General features: G+C 42.2%; 1 protein-coding gene across 2 annotated transcripts in view; it reads right to left on the bottom strand.

Moving 5' to 3' along the window:
• Positions 1 to 23,520, bottom strand: part of VPS35L (VPS35 endosomal protein sorting factor like) — a 148,509-nt gene that overhangs the window by 54,604 nt on the left and 70,385 nt on the right. For both annotated transcript variants that reach the window (XM_025369694.1, XM_025369693.1), the window contains 9 exons: positions 22,212 to 22,323; positions 21,263 to 21,379; positions 20,217 to 20,270; positions 17,176 to 17,256; positions 12,348 to 12,410; positions 9,912 to 9,997; positions 7,621 to 7,701; positions 5,093 to 5,156; positions 2,455 to 2,553 (listed from right to left, as the gene is read on the bottom strand). In XM_025369694.1, the coding sequence (XP_025225479.1) occupies positions 2,455 to 2,553; positions 5,093 to 5,156; positions 7,621 to 7,701; positions 9,912 to 9,997; positions 12,348 to 12,410; positions 17,176 to 17,256; positions 20,217 to 20,270; positions 21,263 to 21,379; positions 22,212 to 22,323 (757 nt within the window). The remainder of the gene's footprint in view (positions 1 to 2,454; positions 2,554 to 5,092; positions 5,157 to 7,620; positions 7,702 to 9,911; positions 9,998 to 12,347; positions 12,411 to 17,175; positions 17,257 to 20,216; positions 20,271 to 21,262; positions 21,380 to 22,211; positions 22,324 to 23,520) is intronic.

The following is a 23,520-nucleotide window of genomic DNA, read 5'->3' on the forward strand; positions in this document are numbered from 1 at the left end:
AAAAAAAAAAAAAAAAAAAAAAAAAAAAAGAAATTTGAACATTAACTACATACAGGTCAATGAGAACAAGCTTTCTAGGACCAAGACTGGTTAGCACCAAACCCTGAAATGCCAAAAGGGTCATCAGGCCTGATCCAATCATGGCTTGAGCAAACATCTCCAAGAGGGTAGAACAAAAGGCAGTGTTTGCTACGTTAGTCATGCCTTTTGATCAGCATTAGAAGTGACCATTTTCTGGCTTAATGAATAGCTGGGACTCCCTTACTCCATTTCCAGAAATCCTACCACACCAAAGTTTAAGAATGTAGAGATCTTAAGAGACACCTCCAAAGCATACCATTTAGACAATCAGACCACACCATTCAGTTATACAATACCGACAATAAGAACAATAATGATAGTAGCCACATCATCACTAATAGTGTTCCAAGTACTATTTAAGAGCTATACATTCATTGGTTCACTTAAGCTTCATTATCCCAGGGCGGATACTATTACCTCCCCTGTTTTCTGGATAAAGTTTCTAGATGTAGGTCTTTAGTTGTGCTAAATAACTTGCTAACCAGCAAATAAATACATATGAAAGTTATTCTCCTTGAATAGACATGAAATAATGAAAGAGCTTTAGGGAATCCTTCCACAGATATAAAAAGTGTGGACCTGCGGTTCCCAAACTGTGCACCATGGCACCCTGGGGTGCTGCAGCAAAGGCAGTAAATTCACAGGGGCGTCACAGTTTTTTAGGGTAACACAGCAATATTTGTTTGTTGCCACTTTGCAAAGCACTGGTGCAAGGCTGATTTGATGACGGATTGCTTTATATCCCTTATATTCATAAGGGATATCCATCATATATTCATAAAACTTGTTTTTTGTGGCTACTGTGATCAAAAGCAAGTTTAATTGCTATGCAAAGATAAATGTAAAAAAAGTGAATGTAAAACAAGAAATAAGAATAGCATCACCAATCTAATTCCAAATTTTATGAAGCTGTGATATGCCTCATAAGTACACACCCATCATTACTAATTATGGCTAAGAAAAAAATAGGCCAGGCTTGGTGGTTCATGTCCTAAACCTAGGACTTTGGGACGCCGAAGCAGGTGGATTACCTTAGGTCAGGAGTTCAAGACCAGCCTGGCCAAGATGGTGAAATCTCATCTCTACTAAAAAATACAAAAAATTAGCCGGGCATGGTGGCAGGCACCTGTAATTACAGCTACTCGGGAGGCTGAGGCAAGAGAATCACTTGAACCCAGGACGTGGAGGTTGCAATGAGCCAAAATCATGCCATTGCACTCTAGCCTGGGCAACAGAGCAAAAACTCCGTCTCAAAAAAGAAAAGAAAAAAAGGTATTATTTTTCTTTCAATTTATATATATATTTTCTTCAAATGGCTATCAAGTTGTAAGAGCATAAATACTTAAGTTGCCTGAACCTAACTTTTTTTTTTTTTTTTTGAGATGAAGTCTCCCTTTGTTGCCTAGGCTAGAGTATAGAGTGCAGTATCACGATCTCTGCTCACTGCAACCTCCACCTCCCAGATTCAAGTGATTCTTCTGCCTCAGCCTCCCAAGTAGCTGGGACAACAGGTGCCTGCCATCATGCCTGGCTAATTTTGGTATTTTTAGTAGAGACAGGGTTTCACCATATTGGCCAGGCTGGTCTCAAACTCCTGACCTCAAGTGATCTGCCAGCCTCAGACTCCCAAAGTGCTAGGATTACAGGTGTGAGCCATCACATCCAGCCTAAACCTAACTTCTTAATAAACAGGGCTGTTATTAATTCTTTTGGTCTGAGAGCACCATAAAAAGTTACTGAGAGATGCCACGATCCAAGAAAGTTGGGAACCTCTTGTTAGGTAAGAAGGGGCTCCTTCTGGTTAGATTTCTGTAAATCACTTAACTCTGTTGCTGGCATGTAGAAATGAGAAAATGCAAATCTCACAGAAAAACAGATCAATAAAACCAAAGTTGTAAGTTTATTAACTTTTAAGAAAGCACCTTTCACACCATAGAGAACAGTAACAAAACAGGACCAGAAGAATCCCATATTAAGGCTGGGTACAGTGGTTCATGCCTATAATCCCAGCACTTTGGGAGGCCAAGGCAGGAGGACTGCTGGATGTGAGGAATTTGAGACCAGCCTGGGCAACACAGTGAGACCTCATCTCTCAAAAAACAGAAAAACAAAAAACAAAAAAACCAATATTTAAAATAGCCGGGCATGGTGGCTTGAGCTGGTAGTCCCAGCTACTTAGGAGGCTGAGACAGGAGGATTGCTTGAGCCCAGGAGTTCAAGGCTACAGTGAGCTATGATTGTGTCACTGCACTCTAGCCTGGGTGACAGAGTGAGACCCTGTCTCTAATAAAATAAAATAAAAATAAATAATTGGGATGTAGATGATCAATAAATATGTATTGAGAGAAGAAAGTAATGAATGAAGATACTTACATGAATCAGCTGCACAAGAACAGGCTCCAGATTGCAAAACATTGACCTGGACTCAACATAAAAACTCAGCTGTTGTTCAAAATCACGGCCAAAGGAAACCTAGAATCAAGGAGAAAGATGCTGAAGGGGACAGTGGTATTTTTAGAGGGAACACAAGCACATGGTATGACTGAAATATTATTATTGCCACCTCATCTTTATGACATGGGCACTGGACTAGAGCATAAGAAGTCAGAGGGTATAAAGCAGAAGCTCAGAGTGTAAATAGAATTTCCCAGGCTCCGAAGGAAACCACTGAAAAGGGAATAATTGTTTGTCAGCTGTGGCCTTTTCACAGAACATAAATGTGGTTATTGGGGGCCATTTGTCAGAAGGTTTGCCATCGTAACGGTCACACCTTTCTGCTTCCTGATGGGGAGCCAAACTCGGCAGCTCACTGGTGGCTACAGAAGCCATAGATGGAAGTTTCTCCACCATTAAACCATCACCTCGTCTCCTATTTCTTCAAATTTATGAACAGCTGGTTAGTAAGAAAAACTCTACTGTACATCAATCATTTTTGTCCAGATGAGGTTTAATATCGTCATTTCCATTACAGCTATCATGTTTCATACCTGATTTCCTTATATTCTTTTCCATAATAACTCGGCAACTTTCAGACAATGCCATAAAAAGATAAATACCACATGATGAGTACAAAAAGCAAGGACAACGGAGAGTGACCTGGGAAAATCCATAGGTCAGTTTTCTAACACAGGAATTGAAAGGCTAATCCTGAATTTTCATCAAAATTGATATTTCACCCACAGAGTCAGGTGGACTAATCAACCCGCATTATTGAACAAGTCAGAATTTCAAGGTTATTTTCAAAGTGATCTCGTCATTTTTGTCTGTCAGCTTTGGTCCTGACTTTTCTATTAAAATAGAAGATATTGGCAGCAGTTGGTGTTTTGGCACCCAGAATGAAGGCGAAGACTGTTCAGGTTGGGATAGTATAATGGTGGGATGTTCCCAAGGAGGCTGCAGGAATCCCTCCTCCTCTGCTTGCCCTTCTGCAATGTCTCTGTGGACTACCCGCATCAAAAGGCAGAGGCTCTTCCCCTCCAGACTGGCCCTGTGACTTGCTTTGACCCACAGATTGCAGTAGAATGTGGCCAGGGTTTACTGTGTGATTTCTTTTTTTTTTTATTTCTGAGACGGAATTTTGCTCTTGTTGCCCAGGCTGGAGTGTGCAGCGGCATGGTCTTGGCTCGCCGCAACCTCTGCCTCCCGGGTTCAAGCGATTCTCCTGCCTCAGTCTCCCGAGTAGCTGGGATTACAGGCATGCACCACCACACCCGGCTACTTTTGTATTTTTAGCAGAGACAGGGTTTCACCATGTTGGTCAGGCTGGTCTTGACCTCCTGACCACAGGTGATCCACCTGCCTCAGTCTCCCAAAGTGCTGGGATTACAGGAATGAGCCACCGCGCCCGGCCTCACTGTGTGATTTCTAAGACTTGGCCTTAAAATGCCTTGCTGCTTCTGTCTGTGCCTTCGTAGAAGGCAACACCAAGCAAGAAAGCTCAGTTGAAACCACTGACTGAGAACAGTGGAGAGAAAGAGAGGACACGGAAGAAAACCAAGACGGCCGCAGTCCATATCCAGCACCAAAGCCCTGGAGAAGGGAACACGGCCACTGTGGCTCCTCCAGCCGAATCGTGCCACACCAGTGCCACACCACACTGCCTGCAGCAGCCTGGTTACCGAGCTGATCCACGGTTTAACAAAAATAAAAAACTCATGCTGGGTGCAGTGGCTCAGGCCTGTAATCCCAGCACTTTCGGAGGCCGAGGCTGGAGGATTGTTTGAAGCCAGGAGTTGGAAACCAGCCTGGGCAACATACCAAGACCCTCGTCTCGAACCCACACCCCCCCCCCCCCAAAAAAAAAAAAAAAAAAAGGCCCTGTTATTTAAAACCACCAAGTTTTGGGATGAGCTGTTACTCAGCAGTAGATAAGTAAAACAGATGGGGAGTGGCTATCTGGCGTTTTGCCTGCCCGGCATAGTTTCCATCGCCATCGGATGATTTGCATCAGCTGCTTCAGGGCACACCTTCTTTCCACTCTCGGCCCTCTTGACTCAGGTCACCCAGGTGTGCCTGGGGCCACGACCCGTGTTAATCCAAAGAGACTCAATCCCAGGACTTCGTTGGAGCCCCGCCTGCCGGGCTGCAGAGCTGGGGGACTGGAAACCTGGAACTGTGGTGGAGCAAGCCCAGCTGAGCCGGGGGCCAACGGGGCAGAGTCCGGGGCTAAAGACGGACAGGGAAGGCAGGTCCTGATGACATCCGGGAGACCCTGAGCCCGGCTGCTGCTTTGGAGAGTTCCAGCCCGCTGGACTTTTTGTCCCATGAGCCAAGAAATCCCTCCTCCCATCACCCACCACGCCCCCCCACCTTTTTCCTCCTAAGCCAGTTTGTCTTGGCTCTCTTTGCCCCCAGGGGAGTCCTGGCTAATGTAAGATGTTTTCTAATTTCATCTTATCTCACTAAGAATGAAAAGCACCAGAGAACATAATGTTAACTGCTTTCGCCAGAATAAGGATAAACAATTACATCACACTTCCAAGTGCACTAAAACTTCTTCCCTAAGACTTACCATTTTTATAAATCCATTAATCAAATGTGACAGCATTCTTTTTTCATCCTCAAGAGTGAGTGCACTAAAATCAATAATTGTACATAATTAACACGGAGGTAACAGATGAAAGTTTCTAAAGAAAAAAATACACAAGGGGTAAGTAATTTAACGGGTAAGAACATTTTGCATTTTCTAGATATAAAAAACTCCGTTTATTTTTCCTTGGATAAAAATACACAATCACAATTAACATAATTTAAATATGTTTCTCATCTCCCTCAAAGATGCTGTTCTCAAGATATATTTATTAACAAGAAAAGAAAAGGTAACTTTCACTTCTTTGGAACTTGGGCAGCAAGGTCTAATGTCAAATTCTGTACTTCAGGGAAATTTCACTGAACGTTTTATTTTAAAAATAAATGGAATTTATGTTGAATTTCCACCAGCAGGGTGTGCTGGTTCACACCTGTAATCCCAGCACTTAGGAAGGCAGAGGTAGCAGGTTCGTTTGAGCCTAGGAGTTGGAGAGTTGGAGACCAGCCTGGGCAACATGACGAGACCCCATTCTCCCCAAAAAGGAAACAGAAATATTTCCAATGTACAGCAAAGTTGAAAGAATTTTCCAGTAAATACGCATACCACCCACCATCGAAATCCTGCCATCACCGTTTTATTTTACACATAATTATCCACTCCCCTCTCCATCCATCAATCCGTCTTATTTTTTTGATACATTGTAAAGTAAATCTCAGGTCTCAGTTGCTTCTATTTAATAGAAAATTTAACACGAATATAAGGAAGAAAAAGTCAAATCGTTATAGTTTTGATTATACTTGTGAAGGCCTACCAATAGTTCCCCAAATTTATTTTTTAAAGATTTTAAGAGCGTAGAGAAAACAGGAGTCAAGGTTTTTGCTTGTCGGTTTGTTCTTGGAGAAAACGTTTTGGCAAAGATTGCCCATTGTCCTTCAATACAAATGTACACTTTGTTCTTTTTTTGTTTTTGTTTTGAGATGGAGTTTCGCTCTTGTGGCCCAGGCTAGAGTGCAATGTCGTGATCTTGGATCATGGCAACCTGTGCCTCCCAGGTTCAAGTGATTCTCCTGCCTCAGCCTCCCAAGTAGCTGGGATTACAGGCATGTGCCACTAAGCCTGGCTAATTTTTTGTATTATTATTATTATTATTTTTTAGTAGAGATGGGGTTTCACCATGTTGGCCAGGCTGATCTCAAACTCCTGACCTCAGGTGATCCACTCATCTTGGTCTCTTAAAGTGCTGGGATTACAGGTATACGACACCACACCCAGCCCCACTTTGTTCTTAGAACAACATTCCCTAGCCTCCTTCCCAATTAGGGGTGGCTATGGGACACTTCTGAACAACGCGATGTGAACACAAGTGACGTGTGAGCCTTCCCAGCTTTGTCCCCAAAAGAAAGCTGCTGTTCCCCATTGCCCACAGGCCAGAATGTGGACATGGTTTAGGTACGTCAGCTTCCAGGAAGAAGACAAGGACAACACCCCAGATAGATTGGGAGAACAATAAGACAGAAATAACCTGAGTCCCTGGATGATATTTGAAAGAAGAGCTGCCCTACCCCTACCTTCTGGTCTGTCTACTATGCACAATTTTAACAAGACAGAAATCAACCTTCTATTTTACTTAAGCCAAAACCCGATATCTCACGAATCTAAGTGCCTTTCTGGATGCCTTTTGTGTCTTTATTTCTATTTTTGTCCAACTAAAGTCTACCGGCTCCATTTTTATGAAATGCCTCGACACTTTGATTTTCATAACTACCCATGAATTTGAAAGCACAAAAAATCATAGAAGATTCTAAAATGCAGAGAAAACAAAGAAGAAATACAATTCGTCTTGTTGATGGTTAAGTTCCAAAACAATTTTCTCCATTCTTGTAACATTTTCCAGTAAATCAAGCTGCTGTGTTTAAAAATTCTTTGGGGACTAAAATTTCAGCCACAAACAAGCAGGAATTGCCCTAAGCACAGTCAAATGAAAACATATTTTAAAAATAAACAAACAAAAACCAGAAAGCAAAGCAGTGACTATTCAGCCTTTGACTGAAAGGTAACGCCTGTGGATAGGCCTCAGCCTCAAGTATACCGAGGAAATAAAGTCCTTCATGTAAGAAATGTAAGCAGTTTCATTTGAATTTCAAATAATTGGCTAATAAAGAGATGAAATAAAAAGGCTATGTTACTGGATGAGTGAGCTCATTATTATACTATCTGCTGCTCTCAGAAATCTCCAAGAGACACGGAGTTTGAGTTCACTTGAATGAAACCAGCTTTTTACCCACAACATAAATTCCTTTCTAACAACATCTGCCACGTCGCTTTCTCAAGAAGGTTACCCTCAGCCTCCTTCCTCTCCTGGACTGGAATGTCTTCGTTAGCAAGAATTTTAATACCCCCAATAAAGTAATATTATTCACAGTGGCAGCTTAAAGAATCATTCCCTAATGTTCTATTAGGTGGCATTAAGAACCAATTCATGTTATATTTCAGCCGCAAGCATGGCTTACTTCACGGAGTCATGCATGGTCTTGCAAACGTGCAAAAGGGCATTCAAAATGACCGGGTCCTTGGTGGGCTCTTGTTGATGCCTAGGAGACATTTAAAGGTAAAAGTCAAAGTTTTGTCCACTGACAGCACTGTAAGAGTGGATTCAGTTTTCATCCACTCTGTACACATTTGAAAAGCAGCAAATTATCCAGCTGGCATTTCACCCAGCCCAGTTTACCAGTAATGAGCCATGTTCTGGTTGTCTCAGAATTCTTTTTTTAATTTTTGAGATGGAGTCTCACTCTGTCACCCAGGCTGGAGTGCAGTGGTGTGACCTCAGCTCACTGCAGCCTCTGCCTCCTGGGTTCAAGTGATCCTCCTGCCTCAGCCTCCCAAGTAGCTGGGACTACAGGCGTGTGCCACCACACCTGGCTAATTTTTGTATTTTTGGTAGACACAGGGTTTCGCCATGTTGGCCAGGCTGCTCTTGAACTCCTGGCCTCAAGTGATCAGCCTGCCTCAGTCTCCCAAAGTGTTAGGATTACAGGCATGAGCCACCACATCTGGCCCAGAATTCTTTAAATAACAAGTTTGCTCTTCTACACACATGATAACTCCTCCTAACTGCAAAATCACAGAAAAACTCTTCCCTTTCCTAAACCAGGTGGGCTAAGGGCAAACCTGTTTTTTGTTTGTTTGTGTGTTTGTTTTTACTATGCTTCTCATACCTTCTGAAGCTCCCCACAACCTGTCTGTCACTGTGTTTTTAACAGGCAAATTTTGCCAGGCAAAATTATTCATTTGGTTTTTCAAAAATATAAAAGGGCAAACTTATAACAAATATTTAGGTAAGTAAATCAGGTATATTTATTCCAAGCAAATTAATTAGGAATTAATATCAATCCTTAGGAAGGAATTAATCTTTTAGAAAGATGACAAGAAAAGCTTAAAACATTTGAGCAATATCAAACTCAATTTTCCAAACTGAACCATATCTATGGATACTTAATATTTAAAGTAACTGTAGCCTTTTTTAACTTAACCTTGTCCTAAAAAATAATATATTGTACATGAAATCACATTAAACTATACACTGCCTAATACATTTAAAATAAATATGTAACTTTAAAAATAAAAACAGGCCAGGTGCGCTGGCTCATGCCTATAATCCTAGCACTTTGGGAGGCCGAGGTGGGCAGATCACCTGAGGTCAGGAGTTCGAGACCAGCCTGGCCACCATGGCGAAACCCTGTCTCTACTAAAAATACAAAAAAATTAGCCAGGCATGGAGGTGGGTGCCTGTAATCCCAGCTACTTGGGAGGCTGAGGCAGGAGAATTGCTTGAACCCAGGAGGTGAAGGTTGCAGTCAGCCAAGATCGTGCCACTGCACTCTAGCCTGGGTGACAGAGTAGGGCCCTGCCTCAAAATAAATTTTAAAAATAATGAAATAAAAATAAAACCCTAGCTAGGCAAGGTGGCTCATACCTATAATCCCAGCACTTTGGGAGGCTAAGGTGGGTGGATGGCTTGAGCCCAGGAGATGAAAACCAGCTTGGGCAACAGAGAGAGACCCTGTCTCTACAAACAATACAAAAATCAGCTGGGTTGTAGTGGCACACACCTGTAGCCCCAGCTACCTGGAAGGCTGAGGCAGGAGGATCACCTAAGCGTGAGAAGCTCGAGGCTGCAGTGAACCATAATTGTGCCACTGCACTTCAGCCTGGATGACAGAGTGAGACCTTGTCTCAAAACAAAAACAAAAACAAAAACACCTTTTTTCCATGCACCACTTTAAAATTATTTCATGTACCATTAGCAGCCGGGCAGTTTTGGGAAACACAGATTTAATCAAAAAAATGAAAAGAACTAGATTTGATTTTTTTTCTTTTTTGTTAAAGAGCTAAATTTGAAAACTGATCACAAATTAGTCAGCTACATAACTAAACACTGAAGATGAAAACCTTTCTAGCACCGGTGCTTTCTTCATAAGTATGTACGCCCTGATTTGTATCCTTAAAAATGTGACTCTTGAGGGAATTTATCAAAAGACTCCTCCTTCTAAAAACATATCAAAGTAAAATGGAGCTGCTGGCAGGGCTCATGATAACACTTGCTAGTCTGTCTTCTTAAACACGAATTACAAACTTTTATCATGACTGCTGCCTTTAATGTGGCTTTCCTTCCAGTGTGGTTTTCTGTATGAAATACGTACACATCACTTGGCCTCAAAGTGCAAGAACTGATTTTTTAGCAACAGGTTTCACAAGGGCACTGGGAATCAAGGCTTCCGCTGCACGCCGTGGCACTCACTTGATAAAGGCGTCCATGATGCATTTGCAAACCTCCACCCGCACACTCTCTTTTTGGAACATGTCCAGAAACGGCAGAAATTTTTCCTATAAATAAAGCAAGCACTCTATATGCAAATGACACAAGTTACTGGAAGGAAGGAATCTGTGGGTCTCTTCTTCTGTGGAGGTCAAAAAAGCAGAACAGAGGTTCATCTCTCTGAGTCAGGTCAGATGAGGACTCCTCTGAAATCAGGGAGAGGACCTGACTGGGCTTGTAAAAAGCTGTTACTGAGCCAGGCACAGTGGCTTATGTCTGTAATTCCAGCACTTTGGGAGGCCGAGGTGGGTGGATCACTTGAGGCCAGGAGTTCAAGACCAGCCTGGCCAACATGGCGAAACCCTGTCTCTACTAAAAATACAAAAATTAGCCAGGTGTACCGGTGCATGCCTGTAGTCCCAGCTACTTGGAAGGCTGAGGCAGGAGAATTGCTTAAACTCAGGAAGGCGGAGGTTGCAGTGAGCCGAGATCGCTCTGCTGCACTCCAGCCTAGGCGACAGAGCAAGACTCTGTCTCAAAAATAAATAAACAAGCAAACAAACAAACAAACAAAATAAAAAGCTGTTACTGTTAAAACAACTTATATGCATTCCAGGGATTGGTGCTGGGACCAGTTAACATTTTGGAGAGCCATCCCGGCAACCTTTGATGACCGTAAGCTTCTCCGGGCAAGGCAGACTTCAGTCTTTTTATGATTATATTGATGAGCAATGGAAGAAGAGTCAGAGTACAGCTGTTCAGAGATGGCCTCGAAATTGGACTGCCTGGCTCTGAATCCTAACCTCGGTGACTGTGTAACTGTAAACAAGTTGCTCTACTTCTTCCTGCATCAGTTTTCTCATTTGTAAAGTGGGAATATGGTAGTTGCTCCCTTATCTGCAGTTTTGCTTTCCAGAGTTTCAGTTACTCTCGGTTAACGGCCATCCGAAAATATTAAATAGAAAATTCTAGAAATAATTCATTCATTTTTATTTTTATTTTTATAGTATTTTATTTGTTCGAGACAGAGTCTCGCTCTGTTGCCTAGGCTCGAGTGCACTGGTGCAATCTCGGTTCACTGCAACCTCAGCCTCCCCAGTAGCTGGGGACTACAGGCATGCACCACCACACCTGGCTAGTTTTTTGTATTTTTAGTAGAGACAGGGTTTCACCATGTTGGCCAGGCTGGTCTGGAACTCCTGATCTCAGGTGATCTGCCTGCCTCGGCCTCTGAAAGCGCTGAGCCACCACGCCCAGCCTCATTCATTTGAAATTGAGCGTTGCTCAGAGTAGTGTAATGAAATCTCACGTTATACTGTTCTGTCCCGCCCAGGCTGTGAGTCATCCCTTTGTCTAGTGTCTCCACATTGTAGACGCTACCCGCTTATTAGTCACTTAGTAGCTGACTTGGGTCACTGGATTGACTGTCATGGTATCACAGCATTTTTGTGTTCAAAGAACACTTATTTTACTTAATAATGCTCCCAAAGTGCAAGAGTAGCGATGCTGGCATATCGTTATAATTGTTCTATTTTAGCTATTGTTGTCAATCTCTCAGTGTGCCTAATTTATAAACGAAACTTTATCGTAGGTATGTATTTATAGGAGAAAACATAGTATACACAGGATTCAGCACTATCTGCGATTTCGGGCAACTCCTGGGCGGTCTTGGAACGTATTCCCCCTGGATAAGAAAGCAGCACTGTAGTGATAACTCCTACTTCCCAGCGGTGGTATGAAACTGATGTGAGGCAATCCTTGGAAAGTTCCAGAACAGTGCTTGGAGGGTGGTATATGTCCAATAAATATTAGCTGCTATGATTAAAATAAAAACTCTTACAATCCTGTGAGCATACATAAATGGAACCTGGAAGAGGGAAGTGAAGGGAGAGACACAGAATGTTACTATACAGAGAATAACCTAGATTCCTACTTGCCCAGGGCACCGAGCAAACTTGAACAGACATCGCAGGATATTTTAAATTTTTGAGGGAAACATGGTAAATCTCAACTGTCAGACACTGAAACAACTACTAGCTCAATGTGTTTCATAGTTTTAACATTAGGCTATGTGATTAAAAAGCAAGTGCTCTGTGAAAATCACTGTGGAAGAGCAAAGAGAAGGCTGTCCAGAGTGTTTCGAAGGTTTGAGAAGTTGTGTAATGCCCAATAGAGCACATATCCCATAAGTAAGGAATGAAACAGAAATAATATTTTTCTTTCAGTTTTTGTGCATTATTTTTTCAAATACTGCTTAAGCTGTTAGGACATAAATACTTAAGTTGATCAGACCTAACTAACTACAAGGAACTGCTGAATATTTCTTTTGGCCTGGGGCATCATGAAAACACTACTGAGACAATGAGAACCTCTAAGCCAGGTACAAATTTCCAAAAATAATTAAGAAATGCTACTTACCACTGAGAAAAGAACTGAGAAGTCATGGAAGTGGGCAATAACTTTCTTAATTATTAACTGAAGCTGTAAAACAAACAAACAAAAATCTTATTTTTAAAAACTTAATGTTTAAAAATTTCTTTCTGGTTCACATTCTCTCATGAAAACCTGAATTTTTTTTTTTAAAGGCAATCACTTTTCATAATTTACAATTATAACGACAATAAAGTAAGCCTGGATTGTTCGACAAATGGTGAACTGGGCTTAGGGTAGGCTCTGTCTCAGTCTGAGTTTGCTCAATGACTCTGTACATCCTACTTTCTAGTCCTGGGGAAGTAACTGAGTCTCAGTCTCAGCTTCCTCATCTGTGAATTGGAGATCAAAGCAGTAAGGACTCAATGGAATGGTTCGTGGAAAGTCCTGATTGCAGTGCCCGCCCTTAGAAAGTTCTCCATTAATGTCAGCTATTGTTATTCCTTGAATAGTGGGCAAACTTTTTCTATAAATGTCCTACATTCCACCACAACTACTCAACACTACTGTAGTGCAAGAGCAGCCATTGCCAACATTAAATGAATGTGCATTAAATGAATTTGTGCCAATAAAACTTTATTCACAAAAACGAGTGGCAGGTTACATATAGCCTATGGGCTGTAGTTGGCCAGTTCCTATTCTACATCATCGTGTGGCCCTGTATTTCTTGATTATTCACTGGAGAGGATTTGGACAGAGTTCGCTGGTAGAGTTAAAGGCCAAGGTATTACCCAAGGACGGTGGCACAGTCTGTGAGGTCTGCCTCAAAAATGCCCAGATACTGATGGTTACCGCCCCTCACTCTGCGATGCACAGTCCAGACCGAAAGGTTGACAGGGTCTTGGTCCAGGAGAGCCAGGGAGATGCTGTTTCTAAATAAATAGAACTCCCTACCTCTGGGTGCTATCAAGAAAATGTACTGACAATTTGTTTACACTAAAAAAACTGCTGTTTCAATAATTTCCAAAGAAAATCTCTCATGTTCTAAAAACAGAACATGAAGAACGTTATGTGCCCATTCCATAATTAGGCAGCTTACTAGGTCAGTCAAGCAAAAAACTAATAAAGGACTTCAAAACTTCAACATAAACAACGCTCCAAGGCATACCATTGTAAGACACTGCAATGCTGTCTGGTTAAAATAGTTTCTGAAGCACAAAGCACCTAATCCCTTTAGAACAAGAAATTTTTTGTTAACACTTAAGCACAGCTACACATAAACTGTGATTTTAAAAGATAGGAGTTTTTTCCCTTAATATTTCATTGTAAAAATGCTCAAAAATAAAGAATATTGAAAGAATTATACAAACACCCATTTATTTACCACTTAAGACTCTACAGAAGCTAGTATTTTAATTTACTTTATCTCCTCACTTATCCATCCATCTAATGATAGAATTTGTAAACACACAGCCCATCCACTTTTTAAAACTTTTTTGTTTTATTATTATTATTTTTTGAGACAGGGTCTTTCTCTGTTGCCCAGGCTGGAGTGCAGTATGGCATGATCTCAGCTCACTGCAGCCTTGACCTCCTGGGCTCAAGCAATCCTCCTGCCTCAGCAGCCTCCAGAGTAGCTGGGACCACTGGTGCTTGCCACCATCAGCTAATTTTTGTATTTTTTTAGTAGCGACAGGGTTTCACCATGTTGCCCAGGCTGGTCTTGAACTCCTGGGCTCAAGCAATCTGCCCATCTCGGCTTCCCAAAGTGATGGGATTACAAGTGTGAGCCACTTCACCTGCCTTTAACTTTTTATTTTGAAATAATTTCAGACTTGCAGAAAAGCTGAAAGAATAGTACTGAGAACTCCCACATATTCTTTACCCAAATCCATCAATTTTTAATATTTTGCCAAATATGCTTTCTGGTTCTCTCTATGTAAAACATACTATTTTTTCCCTGAACTACATGAGAGTAGATTGTATGAATCATGCCCTTACCCCTTAACACTTCCTTTTTTATTTCCTAAGAAAAATCATATTCTCTGACATTTCCACTTGCTGTTATCAAATCGGGAAAGTTAACACTGATATAATGAAATCTAATCTAATTTGAAATCTAATCCAATCTGTTGATTGTCTCAATTAGTCTTTTCTGACATTACTATTTTCCATCTTCTACGCAGGATCTAGTCTGAGATTGCACACTGCATTCCATTTTCACGTCTCTTTAGTCTGTGTTAATTCACAAGTTCTTCCGTCTGTCCTTGTCATTTATGGCAATGATATTTCTGGGGTTTTTGGTTTTTTATTTATTTTATTTTACTTCATTTATTTATTTTATTTTTAGTTTAGTTCAATCAGAGACAGGATCTCACTCTGTCACTGAGGTTGGAGTGCAATGGTGCTACCATAGCTCACTGCAGCCTCCAACTCCTGGACTCAAACAATCCTTCCAGCTCTGCCTCCTAAGTAGCTGGAACTACAGGCATGCACCACCACATCTGGCTAGTTTCTTTCTTTATTTTTTAAATTTTTTGTAGAGATAAGGTCTTGCTATGTTGTCCACACTGGACTCAAACTCCTGGCCTCAAATAATCCTCCTGCCTCGGCCTCTCAAAGTCTGGAATTATAGGTGTGAGCCATGGAGCCTGGCCACCGTGATATTTCTGAAGAATTATAGAATGCTTCTCAATCTGGGCACGTGTGACATTCCCTTGTGATTAAATTCAGCTCGTGCATTCTCAACTGAAATGCTATACAGGTGATGCTGTGTGTTTCTTAGGGTACTACATCTGCAGGCACATGATGGCCTTTTGCTCCTCATTGGTGAGATGAACTCTCATTAACTGGACTGTCCAGTGTCTATGCTGTATAGTCACTATTTTCCCCATTGCACTGATACCTGCTCAGTAGGAAGACCTTTTGAGATATGCAAATATCCTGCTCCTCATTGAACTATCAAAATCTCTCTCCTCCTCAATGCATGCAAAACTCTTCTCCCCCCAGGTTTAACAGACACCGATAATTCTTACCTAAAGGAAGACAATTCTTGTCTTTACTGTGATGGCTGCAAAATGGTGATTTTTCCAATTCTACCATTTCTTTCACATTTCTCAATCCGCTCATCTATTTATCTATTCGTCATAAGAATGGACTCTTGGATTCCTATTTTATTCAATGGGCTATAATCCGTTACTGTCCTAATTCCATTTGATCCTCAAATTGGGAGCAAGTGAGAGCCCCTTCAAGCTGCTCTTATACCCTTTTCACATGCCCCCATTAGTGGGGTGTTTTTTTTTTTTTTTTTTTTTGAGACCATGTCTCTCTCTCACCCAGGCTGGAGTGCTCACTGCAACTTCCACATCCAAGGCGCAGGTGATCCTCCCCTGTAGCATCCTAGGTAGCTGGGACTATAGGCATGCACCACCAGGCCCAGCTAATTTTTATACTTTTTGTAGAGATGGCCCAGGCTGGTCTTGAACTCCTGGACTCAAGTGATCTGCCCTCCTTGGCCTCCCAAAGTGCTGGGATTACAGGCATGAACCACCACACCTGGCCTCACTGAACTCTTTAGAAGCAACATGTGACATAATGTATGCAACTTATTATCAAATAATTCTGAAAAAAACATACACACATACATGTATATATGTGTGGACATACATGAATGATAAAGCATATGTGGTGAAATACTAACAGCTGGCCAGACGTGGTGGCTCACACCTGTAATCCCAGCACTTTGGGAAGCTGAGGCGGGCGGATCACGAAGTCAGGAGATCGAGACCATCCTGGCTAACACAGTGAAACCCCATCTCTGCTAAAATTACAAAAAAATTAACCAGGCGTGCTGGCGCACCCCTGTAGTCCCAGCTACTCGGGAGGCTGAGGCAGGAGAATCACTTAAACCCAAGAAGCAGAGGTTGCAATGAGCCAAGATCACACTACTGCACTCCAGTCTGGGCAACAGAGCAAGACTGTGTCTCAAAAAAAAAAAAAAAAAAAGAAATGTTAACAGTTAGTGAATCTGGGTAAAGAATAATAGAAATTTTTTATTTTAACTTTCCAATAAGTTTAAATTTATTTCCACATAAGGAAGTTATGCTTAAGCCCAGGAAGTTGAGGCTGTGCTAAGCGGTGATCACATCACTGCACTCCAGCCTGGGTGACTGAGCAAGACCCTGTCTCAAAAAAAAGGAAAAAAAAGTTGATTTAACTAAAAATACTTGCAATTTACTTATTAGTGACAACAATGATGACAACGCTTGTTGAGCACTGACCACGTGCCAGGCCACTGTGTGAGGGCTTCACTTCATCCTCGCAGTAACTCTCAGGCAGCACTATTACTATCCCCACTTCACAGGTGAGAAAACTGGGGCACAACAAGGTTAAGTAACCGATCAAAGGGCACACGGAAGCCCCGTGCGGTGGCTCACGCCGGTAATCCCAGCACTTTGGGAGGCTGAGGCGGGCGGATCATGAGGTCAGGAGATCGAGACCATCCTGGCTAACAAGGGGACACCCCGTCTCTACTAAAAATACAAAAAATTAGCTGGGCATGGTGGTGGGTACCTGTAGTACCAGCTACTCAGGAGGCTGAGGCAGGAGAATGGTATGAACCCAGGAGGCGGAGCTTGTAGCTGAGATCGCGCCACTGGACTCCAGCCTGGGAGACAAAGTGAGACTCCATCTCAAAAACAACAACAACAACAAAAAAAAAAAAAACAGGGCACATGGTACATGGCTAGGATTTGGCAGAGCTACGATTCAAACACAGGATTATCTGCCTTTATAGCATGATCCATGCAGAATGCCTATTTAATTCAACAGAACAAAATTCCTAACAATGTTGAAATGAGAAATGCAAATCTGTTACCTGGGGGTAGGAATCTTCAAATGCACGATCTGGAGTCATGTGCTTGATGACATCCGCCAAAACAGTATTCACCTCTCGTTTCTAAGCAGGGAAAAGGAACCAAACCTGCATTAGACACTGTATGGCAATCGCTGACCATGTTCCTGGGAGAAAGGACTAGTGTATTCAGAATACATCACACGTCTTCCAGGAAATCGTTTTCAATATTCTGCTGAAAATAACAGAAGGGAGGAAATCCCACTCATATCACCTAGTCTAGTACCACAGCCCCACACCTAGTCAGGACTAAACGCTGTTCTCAAAGGTTCTGGGGCTTTACATTGTCCCTGCTTTCCCCGAGCGGTGGTCAAATCGGCCTCTTTCTGCCTGCCTGTCCCAGGCCCTCCCTCAAGTGCCTGCAGAGAGAACAGTGAAGCACTGTGGAAGAGTGCAGGCTCACCCTTGCAAGCCGTCTGATCTAACTGCTCACTGCTCACTTTTGCCACCTTTAGCAGGAGTCAGCCAAGTGCAGCCCAATCCAGCCCAGTGCCTGTTTTTACAAGGCCCACAAGCTAAGAATGGCTTTTAAGTCTCTACAATTAACTGCTGATTTATGAGAATTACAAAAGGCAGAAGAGCACGTCAGACACCATCACAAGGATGCAATGGGAAAAATGTAGTCTTTGCAAACTCTACAGGGCAAAAGACCCAATTTCTTCAACAAATAAATTACAGGGAAAGAAAGGGGAAGGAGAGAAGGAGACAGTTTGAAAGATAACTTACATATCAAAAGTATCCTAAAATGCCTATTGCAATGTAAAAGCCTTATTTTCAACCAGATTTCAACAAATAAACTTCTTTTTAAAATCAGATAATTGGGGAAATCAGAATATTGACTGGTATTTATGATATTAAATAATTAGTAACTCAGCCGCGTGAGGTGGCTCACGCCTGTACTCCCAGCACTTTGGGACGCCGAGGGTGGACTGCTTGAGGTCAGGAGTTCAAGACCAGCCTGGCCAACATGGAGAAACCCCGTCTCTATTGAAAATACATAAAATTAGCTGGGTGTGGTGGTGTACGCCTGTAGTCCTAGCTACTCAGGAGGCTGAGGCAGAATTGCTTGAACCCAGGAGCCAGTGGTTGCAGTGAGCTGAAATCGTGCCACAGCACTCTAGCCTGGGCAACAGAGTGAGACTCTGTCTCAAAAAAAAAAAGCAACTTTTTTCTTTAGAATAATGTATTTAGATTTGGTTTAAGGAAGGGAACCCTCCAACCTGGGCAACATAGCGAGACCCCATCTCTACAAGTAAAAAAAATTTAGCCAGGTGTGCTGGCATGTACCTGTGATTCCCGCTACTCGGGAGGCTGAGGCAGGAGGATTGCCTGAGCCCAGGAGGTCGAGGCTGGAGTGAGTCACGGTCATACCACTGCACTCCAGTCCAGGCAACAGAGTGAGATCCTGTTTGTCAATCAATCAATCAATGGAATCCTTACATTTTTACAGATGTGCTGAAATATTGACAGATGAAATGATACAATGTCTGAGATTGCTTCAAAATATTCCAGGGGTCGGGGGACACGGTAATGATATAAATCATACAAGATTTGTCGTAAGTTGATAATTCCTGATTGATAGGTACAAGGGAGCGAGTCTGTTTAAATTTCCATAATAAAATGTAAAATAAAAATAGGACCAAAAAAAACCCACAAAAATCAATGGACCAACATTTACCTAATGCTCAAAATGAGGCAAAATCAATTTTGGTGTTAGAAGCTACCTGCACCTCCCCAAAGGCTGAGGTGTGACAGCGAGTGGCAGTTCTGGGGGTTCTGTGGGGTCATTATTTCCTATTTGCTACTCTGGACAGTGATTACATGGTGGTACCTTGTGAAAATTCATTGAGCCAGCAAACTTATGATATGTGCACGTTTTTGCATGTGTGCTTGGCTCAGTTTGTTTGGGCTTCTCTACCAAAATACCATAAACCGGGAAGCTTGAAACAACAGAAATTTAATTCTCACAGTTCTGGAGGCTGGGAAGTCCAAGATGGAGGTAGATTTGGTGTCTGGTGAGGACCCATTCCTCACAAATGGCATCTTCTCCCCAAGTCCTCGCGGGGTGGAAGGGGACAGTGAGCTCCTCGGGACTTATTTGTATTATTACTTTGGTTTTGAGGCAGAGTCTCACTCTGTCACTCAGGCTGGAGTGTAGCAGTGCAATCTTGGCTCACTGCAGCTTCTGCCTCCCACATTGAAGCGATTCTCCTCCCTCAACCTCCTGGGTAGCTAGGACTATAGGCACATGTCACATACCCGGCTAATTTTTTTTGTTATTTTTAGTAGAGACGGGGTTTTACCATGTTGGCCAGGCTGGTGGGCTTCTTTTATTATAAGGGCATTAATCCCCTTCATAAGGACTCTGCCCTCATGACCTAATCTCCTCTCAAAGGTTCCACCTCCTAATACCATCATCTTGGGGGCTAGGATTTCAACATATGAATTTTGGGAGGGCACAGACATTCAGACCATAGCAATGCTATACTTAAATGTTTAGGACTTGATTAAAAATAAACAAATTACTTGGGAGGGCAAGGGTTTTGAACCCACTTCTATCTGCTTCTAAAGTCTCTGCTCTTTGAGAAGCCTAGTATTCCCCTAACTGTGGTTCTAGTCTATGCCTAGGGAAAGAAACATTTGCTTAGGAAAAAAATTACATGCCAGTAAAATTGTTTGGGAAATGCTGCTTACTAGACTCTGATGTACAGTTGCAACGCACTTTAGCATATAAACATCTAAGGTATCCTATGGTAAAAAAAAAAAAGGTTTAACTTTGTATAATGCTGTATTTTCCAAACTTAAATGTAAACACGGAACAGTTATTTTTTGTTATAGTATACATATTAATGATCCATCATGCTTTATCATGAAGAACGCAATTTTTATAAATTATAACAGCAAGCACCATGGTCAAATGCCTCAATACCTAAACTAGGCTAATTCACTATTATAAACATGAAAAAATCTAATTCTTTCAAAAACAACACCACAGTCACACATACCGTGAAATGCTTGCAGGTGTATTCTACCCACACTTCCGCACAATTAATGTAGTCCTACAAAGAAAAAGGAAAGCATCTTAACGTTAAGTACAACATAGTATGCCTTATAGCAAACAGGAAGCTTCAGGTGGCTCTGTTCAATGGTTGGAAACGGGAATTTCCTTTTGCTAATTACTGGCTTAAAGGCTGATCTTTAATTTAGGAATATCCTATTAACGATATTTTCAAACCTAAATCTTACAAACTGTTACATTTTGGATGCCCTCTATAAAGTTAAGTGATCTTTTATAAAGTTTCAAATATCTGTAATGGTATGCATTTTTTTAAGTTTTATTTTTTATGGCAGTTCTGAATGCATGATCATGTAATTTTATACTTTTAGCACATCTTAAGGCTGTGAGAATTGAATTTTTAAAAATCAGAGAAATTACATCTTTAAAGCTATCCATTCTCTATTATAGGTAAACAAATAATACAATTATAATAAATAGATTTCCTTAGGGAAAAATGTATAACTAATGAAAAGATAATTTCCATTTTTTAGTTCAAATAGAGACAGGGGTCTTGCTATGTTGTCCAGGCCAGTCTGAAACTCCCAGCCTCAAGTGATCCTCCTGCCTCAGCCTCCCAAAGTGCTGAGATTACAGGTGTGAGTCACCATGTTAGGCCCGGAAGGGTAATTTTTTAAAAGAGTAGACGCCAAAACTTGGACAAAAAGTGGTTGATTTAAAGTTTAAATGGCAGGCCAGGCAAAGTGGCTCATGCTTGTAATCCCAGAACTTTGAGAAGCCGAGATGGGTAGATGTTTGAGACAGCCTGAACAACATGGTGAAACCCAGTCTCTACTAAAAATAACAAAAATTCGCTGGATGTGGTGGCACACACCTGTAATCCCAGCTACTCAGGAGGCTGAGGCAGGAGAATCGCTTGAACTCGGGAGGCAGAGGTTGCAGTGAGCCGAGATGGCGCCATCGTACTCTAGCCTGGGCAACAGAGCAAGACTCCATCTCAAAAAAAAAAAAAAAAAAGACAAAATGGCCACCCACCTGTGGGTTCTTCAGCTTAGTGATAACTTTCCAAGCTTCGTTGAGAATCTGGAGTCGGTCACTCTCGGGAGGATCAGCCAAGGCCAAGTTTAACCCCAGTGATCGAAAAAGGAGATGCTAAGAAAAAAGTGAAACCATCGTGTTATGGAAATTTTAAATCAAAGTAACTTGAAGCTCAAAGAAAAGAAAAGAGAAAAGGTAGTAATGTTTAATCCTTCTTGGGGCTAATCTTCCAACAACCTCCTTCTGAAGTTCTATCAAACATATCTCTGCCCCAGCTACACTGAGAGGCTCACACAGAGTTAGCTACATCTGTTGGTCTAATTGGGGGCCATAATATTCCACTGAACAAAGTTTTTCATAAATAATGAATGAAGATATATTCTTTCCTTTGTTTTGAGACAGGGTCTCACTCTGTCATCAGGCTTCATGACATAATCATGGCTCACTGCAGCCTCAACCTCCTGGGCTCCAAGCGATTCTCCCACCCTAGCCTCCCAAGTAGCTGGGACTACGGGAATGCACCACCACACCCAGCTAATTTTTGATTTTTGGTAGAGATGGGGTCTTGCTATGTTGCCAGGCTGTTCTCAAACTCCTGGCCTCAAATGATCCTCCTGCGCTGGCCTCCCAAATGCTAGGATTATAAACATGAGCCACTGTGCCCAGCCTGATATATTCTTAAATACGTTAGACCAAAGTCTTTCTTAAATCCTTTGTAGTGACCTAATTTGATAGATTTAGGGCTCATGGGGGCCTGAAGCCTAGCAACCACATGGGGTCTGGCAATCCCAATCTCTAACTCATCTTCCATTGCGTTCCTCAGACACAGAGCCTTCGCCTGTGTTCCTGCTGGCCCATGCTGTTCCCAACACCGGACTGTCTCTCAAGAGCTATCGGATACACACCGCTTATTTGTGTCCTATTGAGCATGAAGTCAAGAGCCTACCTTGGGGAAACCAGATTCATCACACTCTTTAATCATGCCAATGAAATCCATAGACCTTGTGGCGATGAACTCAGCCCGGAAGGCAGACATCACGGAATTCAACAGCAAGGCACTGCAAGACACAGATCCCCGAGTCAGCCTGGCTTCTCCTCAATCAAAGCTGCTTTAATTTTTGGGTATATATTGCCAGGAAGGATGACTAACAGCTCTTTAGTGGCAGGGTTGGAGGAAAAAAAAAAAGACCAGAGTAAAAAGGTAAACTGGAAAGACTAACCCAGTGTCCTGCACATATTAGAAACTCAATAAATGTTGAATTAACTGAGTGTTTAGATGGGTGGATGGATAGATGGCAGGATGAATAGACAGATCAGCAAGTGATCCAGTTCATTTAAGAAGAAGAGCGAGCATTCAATAAGCTGGTGCACTAATGAGACAGAACATTAAGTAAATATTGATCCATGTTGTAAATATATATCCACATCATTTATGTAAGAGTTTTTTTTTTTTGAGATGGAGTCTCACTTTGTTGCCCAGGCTGGAATAAAGTGTCACGATCTTGGCTCACTGCAACCTCCACCTCCCGGGTTCAAGTGATTATCCTGCCTCAGCCTCCTGAGTAGCTAAGATTACAGGCATGTGCCACCATGCTTGACTAATTTTATGTATTTTTAGCAGAGACAGGGTTTCACCATGTTGGCCAGGCTGGTCTCGAACTCCTGACCTCAGGTTATCCACCCGTCTCAGCCTCTCAAAGTGCTGGGATTACAGGCGTGCACCACCGTGTCCGGCCAGTTTATGCAAGAGATTTCTTAGGAAAGAGATCTTATGTTATAGGCACTAGGCTCTGGGGACATAGTGGTGAACAAAGCCCATGCAAGGATATTACCACTAAAAGGAAAGCAGAGAGACAACCTCATATTTGTGACAGTCAGGGAGATGAACTTCATCCTAGCCCAACCACCTACCACAGCCCCATGGGGAAATAACTATTATTATTTTCTCTTTTTTTTGAGATGGAGTCTCGCTCTGTTGCCAGGCTGGAGTGCAGTATCATGATCTCGGCTCACTGAAACCTCTGTCTCCTGGGTTCAAGCAATTCTCCTGCCTCAGTCTCCTGAGTAGCTGCGACTACAGGTGTATGCCACCAACCCCGGCTAGTTTTTGTATTTTTAGTAGAGATGGGGTTTTGCCACATTGGCCAGGCTGGTCTCGAACTCCTGACCTCAGGTGATCCACACACTTCAGCCTCCCAAAGTGCTGGGATTACAGGCATAGGCCACCACGCCCGGTTGGAAAGAACTATTATTAT

Source organism: Theropithecus gelada, chromosome 20 (assembly GCF_003255815.1).
Source record: "Theropithecus gelada isolate Dixy chromosome 20, Tgel_1.0, whole genome shotgun sequence".
In the NCBI taxonomy this organism is placed as follows: Eukaryota; Metazoa; Chordata; class Mammalia; order Primates; family Cercopithecidae; genus Theropithecus; species Theropithecus gelada.